The sequence below is a fragment of the Cervus canadensis genome, chromosome 16, assembly GCF_019320065.1.
Source record: "Cervus canadensis isolate Bull #8, Minnesota chromosome 16, ASM1932006v1, whole genome shotgun sequence".
In the NCBI taxonomy this organism is placed as follows: Eukaryota; Metazoa; Chordata; class Mammalia; order Artiodactyla; family Cervidae; genus Cervus; species Cervus canadensis.
This window is the reverse complement of record NC_057401.1, coordinates 23204562-23217000: the sequence shown is the minus strand read 5'-3', so window position 1 is coordinate 23217000 and position 12439 is coordinate 23204562. Positions and strand designations below refer to the sequence as shown.

Below are 12439 nucleotides of genomic sequence, written 5' to 3'. Positions count from 1 at the left end.
CCCCACTCCAGTACTCTTGCCTGGAAAATCCCATGGATGGAGGAGCCTGGTGGGCTGCAGTCCATGGGGTCGCTAAGAGTCAGACACGACTGAGAGACTTCACTTTCACTTTTCACTCTAATGCATTGGTGAAGGAAATGGTAACCCACTCCAGTGTTCTTGCCTGGAGAATCCCAGGGACGGGGGAGCCTGGTGGGCTGCCGTCTATGGGGTCGCACAGAGTCGGACACTACTGAAGCGACTTAGCAGCAGCAGCAGCAACTGTTGTTGAAGTCACTCTATAGTAAAAGATAATACTTTATACCATGCAGGTAGAATTTTCTACATTTAGAAAGATATTATATTAAATTATATTTCAATTTATTAATTGAAAAACACTTAAACCCAAACACTCAATGAAGTTAAAATCTTACCTGGGAAGATGCTCAGTCCTCTGTTTACTTCCAAGCTAATGATCAGAGCTCGAGCTGTGATGCTAAAAATTTGTCATGGTGCAAAGTTCAAACCATCAGTAACCTGAAAATTAAAGCCTCCTGACATTGCTCCTTCAAAAGAAGAAATTACACTCTGGTCAGTCTGGTCATTTTGCAAAAGCCACCCACTTTCACCTTCTCTCCCACCTGATCTCCCTGCAAAGCTACTCCTACCAATTTGAGAGTTAGTTAATATGGTCACCAAGCTCACCAAATCAAATACTGCCAAAACACAAAATGAAAAGAATACCAACAAAGGTCTAAAATGAATATTCCTACCTCATCCTCTCCTGAAAGTAATAAAAGAAAGCAAAGATGTCACCTCCAAGAAATTTTTTTAAAAATTTAAGACATGTTCATTACCTGTATTTTATTATCTTGGAGTCAATTTATACCAATAAAAGTAAAACAAGGATGCCACACACACATGCATCCCTTAGCAGTTTCTGAACTATTGATAACACTTACTTGATGATAATGAAACACTTACTTGATGATAATGAAAATCAAAACTAGAGGGAATTAAATAACACAGCCCCTCCCCCCAAATACTTTCCCATTATTCATCTATCTCTGTTTCCTGCTAAGAGGGGAAAGAGAAAAGTGGAGAAAGACTCAGCCCCAGTTTTGTTAAATTCCTGCAAGAAGACAATTCTACTCTCATACTTCTGTCAGGGGATCAGTGACATCAACAAAGTTATAAATTAACTTATGTGTGAAACAGAAGTTGGGCTGGGCCCCCTATTGATCCTGTTCCCCCGAGTGCTTTACCAGTCTGACTCCCAAAGCACCAGGCAAGATCATCATGCAGAGAGCATGATGATCACAGTCCCCTTGCCTTTTGAAATTGTTCATCCAGCGGTAAATGTGCAGCCCACAGGTCTCTGCATCATGTAATGGGTAGAAATGCCCTCCTCGTTGCCCTCAGGGACAATGTGGCAAGGAACAAAGGAGGCATGATCAGGATCTGCAATTACCTACAAGTACTCCCTTAATAACATGATTTAATAAAAGGCTGGTGACTTAACCTTCTCTTAAGTCTCTGTTATTTAAGCAAACCCAGAGAGTTCTGACTCCTCAAAATAAAAGGTTACAGCCTTTAAACATTTTTTCCCCAATACACTGGAGTCACCACATTTAAAAAAAAAACAGAGGAAGAGAGTTCTGGGTCTGCCTAATTTAGAACAGAGGCGCACAGCCAAATAGTATTTTTGTTTGTTTGCTCCTTTTTACTAGAAATAGCACTTTGGAAGTTGTATTTAATTAAATGTGAAACTATGGAGAAAATGTTTTCTGCTATTAGGCACTTTGAACATTTCATGAATTCAGAAACAAAATGGAAATGGAATCCAAAGAAATTATAACAAAACAAATACTAGAATAGTGTACTAGGTACACTAACTATCATACAAATTATGACCAAAAGACAGAGGGAGGAAAACATGAAAGTAGCTGTGACCTGTGGATTTTATTGTACAACCTTAGATTCTCCTGACCTGACAGTACTTTCAGAAGGGCAACCTGAAATCACTTATCCCCCCACTTATTGGCTCTATCGACCTACTTAGGTTGTTATGTGGAATAATGAATTAGATTAATGGAGGAGCACTTTGCAGATATAAATGCTAAGAGAGACTAATTAAACCTAAGCCTTTGTTTGGGGCTGCTGAGGGACAGATGTAGCAGGGAGAACCAGCTGGTTTCAGCAAGAGGCTCATCTACAGCTGGTCTCCTGCCACTTTGAAGGCTATTACTGCCTCCAGATCCATTTAGAAAATGTGATGGATTGACTCTCAAAAGAGCTTGACTTTAACTCTCCTTTCTGCTTTTTTAGGAGAAATTATTTTCTCTATTTGCAAAAGCAAATATTGACTTGGTAGTTGACAAACAAATCAATCCAAAGAGCTAATTTATATTTCAATCCTTCTCTGCAAAGAGTAACTTCAGCTCTTCAAACTACTCTGCCCTTCTATGGGTGGCAGTTATTAGAGAAAGCCCAGCTTTAGAGTCAGACCAAGTTACATCTTTCTGGGCCTCAGTTTCTTCATTTCTATAATGAGATCGTTTACTCCCAATAACTCAGAAAACTTCTGCAGATTAAATGAAATGGGTCCTGTCATTGTATCTCCTGCAGTGCCTAGCCCATGCCAGATAATCAGTAACTCCTTCTCACTGCACATTGCTTAGTCTTAGAAATTCTAAACTTTATCTGTGCAAGTCTCTAAAGCAGTTCTCACTATTTTGAACATATAATAATCCTTTCATAGAGATATAAAACTTACAGGCCCTTGCCTAATAATACCTGGATTTTCAGTATCTACTTACCAAAACCACACATAATTGGCAGAAACATCCTATCAATTCAATGCCCCTTTAAATGAATTGTATTTTACTAATGAGAACAACTGCATACAATTGAAAAATAAAAACACATGGAAAAGATCATTCAGTCTAGAAACAATGCTTTGGTACATATGTGGGTAGATTTACGATTTTATTGCAATAAAACTAACCCCCAACATGTCCCCAGGCTACAGGTTTGGAACCACTAGATAAGAGCAGTCACATAGTAAATGCTTTTCAGGTTATCTGGGAATTCTTTGTACTTAACTGCAGAGATAATCAGGAAATTACTACCTTTGAATTTACCAGATTTTTATCTTTGTTTTCTTTATTATATTTTCAAAGAAAATATAATAAAAGTGGCTGGAAAGATACAGCTTTTGGCTTTCCCATCATGCACCCCAGGCTCACACTCCTTCTCCCCCCACTTCCTCCTGTGGCTGAGAATGGGCACCTTGCCCTCTCTGACCACTGTCAAGGGCAGCCAGGAAACAGAGGCCAGCTAGATCACCGCTCCTGCAGATGTACAGTGGTGATGTGGCTTATTGATTTACTGATGGCCTGAGGGAAGAAAACAAAGCCTTTTAATATCAGGGTCTCTTAGATTTACAGTTATATCCATTCATTCATCCTTGTATTCATTCATTTAACAAATGCATTTGTTGTGTTCACTAACACAACATTTGGAACATTACCCGGCACATAATAGGTATCGACAGGATTTCATTCTTACAACAAATTTACATTAAGCACCTACTAAGTTCCAGTCACTGTTCTTCGGTGCTGAGAATATAAGAGCAAACAAAAGAAAGATCCTATTTTTCTAGCCCTTATACTCTAGTGGGGAAGACAGCACACAAATGAACAAATCAATCTATACTACAACGTAAGGTAGCCAGAATAAGGGATAGAGATAAATGGAAGAGATGTGATTTCAGTGGGCGGTCAAGACAAAGATCTCTGAGAAGTTTACATTTATCTATTTTATATACAATGGATAAACAATAAGGACTTACTATACGGCACAGGGAACTATATTCAATATCTTGTAATAACCCATAATGGAAAAGAATCTGAAATGTACATATTTCACCTCACATGACAATGGGAGTAAGCCAAGTATGAGTTACAAGCACCCTCTGATGTTTGCTATTATTGGCCTTACTCAAATGTAAACTTAAACGTATTGGCCTTACTAAAAAAGTGTCACTTTTTAAAAAAACTATACAGTCTGCAAGGTTTTTAGATGGCTTGTGGTTTTCCGTCAGCAGCTATTAGGTTTGACTACATGTTAACCTTTGATTGAAACACATTTTAGTTTCACATTGCTTTTCTCAGTTACCTATCGGTGTGTACAAACACTAGCTGGCCCTCGTTGATCTGAGCCTGGGTGAAGTTCTGGATGCTACGTCCAGGAATGGACTTGAAAGCCAAATGTCCATTGCTGGGTGGAGAGACCAAGTAGGCCAGGTCCTGTGAGGGGGAGTCCCCATCCACTGCACAGAGTTCATCACGGGTAATCTCAGTGCCAGAATTCACCCACACCTTAAAAAGAAAGAATCACAGATCTTGTGAGGACAAATTCCAGTCACATAACACCAGTAAACTGAATAGCTATGAGACACCGGCCCCTAGCACAAAGACTTAAAAGAAAAAAAACCAGAGCAACTCACCCAAGTTTTTAAACCATGATGAGTCTTAATTCAAAACAGACATGTAATTAAATGCCAGATGAAATGCAGAGCATGTTACAGTGTTTATTTAATTTATGAGGTTTCAATAAAAAAAACAGGATTCATTGTTATTTATTCAAAACTAATTATTTAAACTGCATATGCATTTATGTAAAGTACAAAAGCAATAAAAGCTGATGGTTACTAAGTACTGTCTGTGTGGCTGGTATATGCTAAGCACTCCATATGGAATCTCAAATAATCACAGAAACTACCCCATAGGGTTGACTTAAGGATTTCTATTCATTACTTTAAGAAGCAAATGATTTCATCAGCTTTTAAATATTTGAGGGCGGAACACAAGCAGTACATTTTTTTTTTAATTCTCCTTTATCCTATCCATCTTGCAGGGAAACAAATACCTAGTCCCTATGGACTTGCAATGTTTCTGCTGGTGTGTGTGCACTCTGGTGCTTGGTTGTGTCCAACTCTATAGGACCCCACAGACTGTAGCCTGCCAGGCTCCCCTGTTCATAGGATTTTCCAGGCAAGAATACTGGAGTGGGTTGCCATTTCCTTCTCCAGGGGGTCTTCCCAACCTAGGGATCAAACCCGAGTCTCCTGCCTGCATCTCCTGCATTGGCAGGCAGGTTCTTTACCACTTGAGTCATCTGGGAAGCCCCGGTGAGTGCTTATTACAGTTGTTTCTGAGTAACAGTCTCTATTTTTCCAGTTGTATTTAAAATCTATTTACATTACTCAACAAGTCATCCTTGTTTGAGCATCTGCTATATCCCAGGCAATGTTCTGGTGCTTGAAATACATCAGTATACGAAAGAGAGTCCGGTCCTCATGGAGCATATACATCCCAGCAGCAGAGGATGAAGGGACACAGGGAAGCAATGAGAGGAAAAATGAAGAAATAAATTACACTGTCTGTTAGAAAGTCACAGGCACTGTGAAAAAAATTTAAATGAAGCAAAATGAGGTGCTCAGGAGCGGGAGAATGTTAAATAGGAGGCTTATCTGAGGAAAGCTGGGAGGAGGAGAGGGGGGAGCCATGAGGACCCGTGGGAAAGAACAACCTAGAAGAGAGCACAGCCCTACAGGGCGAGTGAACCTCGGCCGTCTGCGGAGCAGCAAAGAGGTCAGGGCAGTGGGACCAGAATTAGCAAGCTGAAGAGTAGAAGGAGGCATGTCGACACGGCCTCCAAGGTCAAATCCTGCAGGCTCTTGAAGGCCACCTGGGCTTCACTTGAGTGCAACCAGGAATTACCATGGGGCTTTTTAGGTAGTTGTAACCTGGGTGAGGTTAGGTAGTAATAGATCCCCGTGGCCTTGTGTCAAGGACAGAGTGTGGGAGGCCAAGGATAGAAGCAGGATAACAGGAGACGACTGCTATAATCCTGCAGAGAGAAGAGAGTGGGGACTTGGGAGAGAAGGGAAGAAGCGGGGGAATTCTGGGTGCTGTCGACAGTTTCTAACGAGCTAGGGGTGGTAAGGTGCAGAAGAAGGAAGACGGTGAAAAGGACCTGGTTTGGGTCTCAGCAACTAGAAGGACCAAATCACCATCAACCGAAATGAGGGTAGCTGCAGGAGAAGTGGATCTGGGCAGTAAGAGAAGGAGTTCAGTTTTGAAACCCCCAAAACCCCACAAGTCACTTCCGTCGTGTCCGACTCTTTGCGACCCCATGGACTGTAGCCTGCCAGGCTCCTCTGTCTGTGGGACTCTCCAGGCAAGAATACTGGAGTGCGTTGCCATTTCCTCCTCCAGGGGATCTTCCTGACCCAGGGATGGAGTCCCTGTCTCTTATGTCTCCTGCACTGGCGGCTGGGTCCTTTACCACCAGGGCCACTGAGTTTAAAGTGCTTGCTGAGACATCACATCACATCTCATGGAATCATGCTGCTTGGGGTTTCTCTAATCCTGTGGTCATGTGATATTTCACCAACACTAAAGGCAGCGGCTTTATCACTAAATAGATTTTCACATTTCTCTCTGTATTTATAAAGTCCTCCCACAAAAACACCGTGCATATTTCCAAGCTTATGTGTCATTCTCTCCTCTCTGACAAGAACCTTATCCTCTTCTACACTTGTTATCAACTCTTTAAAAATTCAATTCTAAACTATTTAGGAGGTAATCTCTCTGGTCTAATGGGCTGTTCTCCTCAGTAGAAAACACAGTTTGTGAAATTAACTATAACTAAACAGAATTTGAGAAAGGGAGATCAGAAAGTACACAGGATTTCTACATTTTTCTACCAGAAATGATATGCCACTTTAGCTATGAAACTTTGGGCACATTTCTCAGTTTCTCTGTGCCTCAATTTCCTCATTAGTGAAGTAGGAATAATAGAATTATTATGTAGAATGAGTGATATAAAGCACTGTAAAGTACTTAGAACAAGTTTTACCTGGCACAGAGTAACCATCCAATAAATGTTAGCATTATGTTACTCATCTTTCTTCATCAGATTTGGCTCTGAGAATGGATTTGATTTTTTAATATTACTTAAAAGTCACCTGGAGTGTAATATCACTCTTGACGCTATTCTTTTTTATTTTTTAAGTTTAAAAAAAAATTGGAGTATAGGGACTTAACTGGTGTTCCAGTGGTTAACCACTTTCCAACACGGACGGGGTTTGATCCCTGGCTGGGGAACTGATCCCACACACCACGGGGCAACTAAGTCTGCATGCTGAAACTACTAAGCCCGTGGGCCACAAGGAAAATCCCCCACCCCCTCAAAAAAAAATTTTTTTTTAAAGAATATTGGAGTGTAGGTGATTTACAATAATGTGTTACTTCCTGGTATATAGCAACGTGATTCAGTTATGTATATATGTATGTATTTTTTCAAATTATTTTTCACTATAGCTTATTACAAGATATTGAATATAGTTCCCTGTGCTATGCAGTAAATCCTTGTTATCTATTTTATGTATAGTGGTTTGTATCTGTTAATCCCATACTCTAATTTACCCCTCCCCCATCTCTTTCCCCTTTGATAACCACGAATTTGCTATTCTACAATATGCACCGCACATTTTGTTTCATCCCACAGCATTCCTCCATAATTTGGGATGCGTAGTTTGTCTGTTTAATGTTTGTGTTGCCAGTGGATGCTCCTATGTCTTGGCATTTGGAATATGCTCACGGAGGATTTTTCAGCCCTAAACTCTGAGAACATCAATTTTAATAGCTATCAGAAATACTAATCAACCTAATGTCAAATTGTAAGTTTTGGCTTTCAGTTAATCCATGAAAAGGCTACAGTGTCTATAAAATATACAAGTTGGACTGCCTAACAAAACTCTAAGCCCAATCATCCTAGTTTTGCACTTTTTACGTTTTTAAATCCATATAGGAATCTTATCTTCATTTCTTCAGGAACTTGAACTGATTTGGAACTATACTGCCGTTTCCCTTCCTGTGACTCGTAGACACTCATTCTTTCCAATGGTGCACACAAAAGCTGGATGAGGCATGTTTTCCACTGTAGCTACTCTTCTGTGAAACATTGTTTTGCCCCTCTTGCCTCTAGAATATATCATCTTCCAAAACCAATGTAAAATCTGCCACTCAAAACAAGAGCTAGAAACCTCAGTTCTCCATTTCTACTCAAACAAAATTTAGTTCCATTTAAAGTCCCATTGCTTTTGATGAGACCTGATTTAATGCCTAGTCTTTGGTAACAGAAACTTCAAATGGGAGGGAACAAGAAAACAAAGACTCCAAACTTGAATTCAGATTTCAGTGTGATACAAAGCCCAGTAAATAATGGCTCAGGGAATAAATATCTGAAAAAACACTTGAACCTGGAATGGTGTATTTTTTTAATTCACTTTTAATTTAAACAGGACGTTAGATTTAGAAAAATGATCCAATATATCCAAATTATGATCCAAATATTTAAAAACCCAGGCCTCTGTTTTGAGTATCAAGAGGGATGTGAAATATTTGTGAATGGACTACCCCACCCTTTGACCCTTCCAGGCCTTCAGGCCTCCCAGTCACCGTTTTGGACTTCGCTGCCTTCATCGCTCCACTGTCCATAGCTCTCAGAGATCTTCACAGTGATGGCAAGTGCTTATCAGAAACAAGCAAATCGTTCTATTTTTGGTATAAACAACAACAACAAAACAAAATGTACAGTATCATTGAAAGCAAAAGGTGAAAAATAGAAAAACGAAGCCCCCTTGTGGACACCAATACATTTTATCAAGCATGCACGAAAACCACTGGTCATGCCTGAGTACAAAAGTACTCAGGAGAACATACTTCAGAGGAAAATGCAAAGGATTCACCCCACACAGTCTAACTCCAATTCCTAACTCCAGTTTGTCATGCTGAAATGACCTCCTGTACCACCACTGATTGGTCATCATCAGCCAGCCATGTGCTTCAAAGCAATGTTGTTTAAAGTACTTCAGGAGAAAGGAGTGCACTTGGAATGCTGGGACTGAGTGGTTAATGCTCAGATTCCTGCCTCTGAACTCCCATCCAGAGTCTGAGATGCCCTCAGCAGTTCTACCCCATCCTCCCGCTATCTTCTCCCACACAGACTGTGGATGACTCTCCGTTCCACCTCCTCTAAGCTCCGATGGCAAGTGAGGGGAGTGAGCGGTCATGTGGGGTGGTCTGAAGGTCTTGGGAAAATGCTGCTTGAAAGTCAAAGACAGCAAGAGAATCTGAAAGACTCTGATGGTTCATTTTATATGTCAACTTGACTGGGCCACAAGGTACTCAGATATTTCGTCAAATATGACTCCGGGTGTTTTTACAAAGATGTTTTTGGAGGAGGTTAACATTTAAATGAGCTGAGTAACACAGATTTCCCTCTCTCAAGGATGTGTGTGTGTGTGTGTGTGTGTGTGTGTGTGTGTGTGTGTGTGTTAATCACTCAGTCACCTCCGACTCTGTGCCACACCATGGACTGTAGCCTGCCAGGCTCCTCTGTCCATGGAATTCTCCAGGCAAGAATACTGGAGTGGGTAGCCATTCCCTTTTCAGGGGATCTTCCCACCCAGGGATTGAACCAAGGTCTCTCTCCTGCATTGCAGGCAGATTCTTTCCTGTCTCAATCACCAGGGAAGCCCCCATTTCAGCTGAGAGGGCCTCTCCAATCAGCTGAAGGCCTAAGTGGGACAAACTGGCTGATCCTTCCCTGAGTGAAGAGTATTCTTTCCTGCCTGACTGCCTTTGAACCAGGAAAGCCTTTACATGGGGCTTCCCTTATAGCTCAGTTGGTAAAAAATCCATGTGCAATGCAGGAGAGCCCAGTTCGATTTCTGGGTCAGCAAGAGCTGCTGAAGAAGGGATAGGCTACCCACTCCACTATTCTTGGGCTTCCCTTGTGGCTCAGCTGGTAAAGAATCCACCTGCAATGTGGGAGACCTGGGTTTGATCCCTGGGTTGGGAAGATCCCTTGGAGAAGGGAAAGGCTATCCACTCCAGTATTCTGGCCTGGCGACTTTCACTTCACTTCACACTATTGGCTCTCCTGCACCTGCAGCCTGCCCCCTTGCCCTGTAGATCTTGGGACATGCAAGCCGCCGTGATCACGTAAGTCAATTCCTTATGATAAACCAAATAAATACACACGCACATGCACCCTATTGGTTCTCTTTCTCTGAAGAATGTTTTGTAATACAGAGGCCTTATTAATTCATATTTAGGACTGTTTTTGTCCCAGACTCTGCCACTGTCTAACTTGATTATTTTGGGCAACTCACTTCATTTCTGAAGCTTTCTCTCCTTTTGAAAATGGAAATAACAGTAAAACTCACTTTATCTACTTCCTCAGGTCCTTGATATTTGTTGGAAGGACTGATGCTGAAGCTGAAGCTCCAGTATTTTGGGCTTCTTAACTATAACCATGAAGGAAGACAGAATAGAGGGTCACGGTTACAAGTGACAACTTACATCCTCACCTCTGTCACTTACTGTCTACCACGGGCTCTTCCATTTTTGATCATGGGCAAATGTCTGAGTCTCTCTGTGCCCCAGATTCCTCATCCTTAAAATAAAAACCATATCCCATAAAGTTGTTGAAGATTCAATGAGTAAATAAATACAAGATGCTTATAACAATGCTAGAAGCAGAATAAGTGCTATGTAAGCATCAGCGACTGTTGTTGCTCAGTCACTCAGTTGTGTCCAACTCTTTGTGACCCCATGGACTGCAGCACTCCAGGCCTCCCTGTCCCTCACCATCTCCCAAAGTTTGCCCAAGTTCATGTCCATTGCATTGGTGATGCCATCCAGCCATCTCATCCCCTGACACCCTCTTCTTCTGCCCTCAATCTTTCGCAGCATCAGGGAATTTTCCAATGAGTCAGCTGTTCGCATCAGATGGCCAAAATACTGGAGCTTCAGCTTCAGCATCAGTCCTTCCAACAAATATTCAGGGTTGATTTCCCTTAAGATTGACTGGTTTGATCTCCTTGCTGTCCACAGGATTTTCAGGAGTCTTCTCCAGCACCACAGTTTGAAGGCATCAATTCTTTGGCGCTCTGCCTTCTTTACGGTCCAGCTCTCACAACCATACATGACTACTGGGAAGACCACAGCCTTGACTGTACAGATCTCTATCGGCAATGTCTCTGCTTTTCAACACACTGTCTAGGTGTGTCATAGCTTTCCTGCCAAAAGCAATAGTCTTCTGATTTCATGGCTGCAGTCAACATCCGCAGTGATTTTAGAGCCCAAGAAGAGGAAATCTGTCACTACTTCCACCTTTTCCCCTTCTATTTGCCATGAAGTAATGGGGCCAGACGCCAAGATCTTAGTTTTTTTTTTAGTATTTAGTTTTCAGCCGACTCTTTCACTCTTCTCCTTCACCCTCATCAAGAGGTTCTTTCGTTCCTCTTCGCTTTCTGCCATTAGAGTGGTATCATCCATGTATCTAAGGTTGTTGATGTTTCTCCTGCCTATCTTGATTCCAGCTTGTAACTCATCCAGCCCAGCGTTTCTCATGATGTGCTCAGCGTATAGGTTAAACAAACAGGGTGACAGCAGACAGCCCTTGTTGTACTCCTTTCTCAATCTTGAACCAATCAGTTGTTCCATTCAGGGTCCTAACTGTTGCTTCCTGACCTGCATTCAAGTTTCTCAGGAGACAGGTAAGATGGTCTGGTATTCCCATCTCTCTAAGAGCTTTCCACAGTTTATGATCCACACAGTCATAGGTTTTAGTGTAGTTGATTAAACAGAGGTAGATGTTTTTCTGGAATATTCTTGCTTTCTCTATGATCTGGCAAATGTTGGCAATTTGATCTCTGGTTCCTCTATCTTTTCTAAACCCAGCTTGGACATCTGGAAGTTCTTGGTTTGCATAATGCTGAAGCCTAGCATACAAGATTTTAAGCATGACCTTACTAGCACAGGAGATGAGTACAATTGTCCAATTGTTAGAACATTCTTTAGTACTACCCTTCTTATGATTATGTAAATAATAGTTATTATTACTGTTTCCCATGCTCTGAAATCTAGAAAAAGAAAAATCACCGCCTGAAATAATTCCCTACATTGAAACTTTTCCCTAGAAAGAAGTAACTAGTAACCATAGCTTTGGGGAAAGTATTATTTTTTGGAAAAAGTACTCCCACAGCTTTGCTATTTTGATGAAATGCATACACTTTATATATTAATTTTCAGAAAGTTAACAAGGTTAACATGTGGCATTTCTTTAATTGTATTAAAAGTTGTCAGTTTTGGAGAACACTTTGCAATATGTTCAACACACACAGTTTTTCCAGGAAGTTTTCTGTGTTCATTTGTCATTGCTATTACACATTGTCATGGATATGATAGAGAGATCATACTTCAATTAAAAAAAATATCAGGGGCAAAAAGTAAAGGATATCTTAGGTGTTATAAACTGCCAACATTGGCTCTCGATATTAGCTGCCTCTTGGCTCTTTTTCATCAGGTCTAAATTATAC

The 12439-nt window shown here is 41.1% G+C and overlaps 2 protein-coding genes across 3 annotated transcripts in view; both read right to left on the bottom strand.

Moving 5' to 3' along the window:
* LOC122454403 (chondroitin sulfate proteoglycan 4-like) overlaps positions 1–429 on the bottom strand; it is a 35660-nt gene extending 35231 nt beyond the window's left edge. The window contains exon 1 of the mRNA XM_043488866.1: positions 414–429. The gene's annotated coding sequence lies outside the window, so the exon portion shown is untranslated. The remainder of the gene's footprint in view (positions 1–413) is intronic.
* Positions 320–12439, bottom strand: part of LOC122454404 (chondroitin sulfate proteoglycan 4-like) — a 39622-nt gene continuing 27502 nt past the window's right edge. Inside the window, exons 5-6 of one of the 2 annotated variants that reach the window (XM_043488868.1) lie at positions 4163–4361; positions 320–545 (exon numbers count right to left, since the gene is read on the bottom strand). In XM_043488868.1, coding sequence (XP_043344803.1) covers positions 487–545; positions 4163–4361 — 258 coding nt within the window. In that variant the 3' untranslated portion in view covers positions 320–486. Of the gene's footprint in view, positions 546–593; positions 3378–4158; positions 4362–12439 lie in introns of those variants that run through there. The other variant, XM_043488867.1, reaches the window with a different exon arrangement.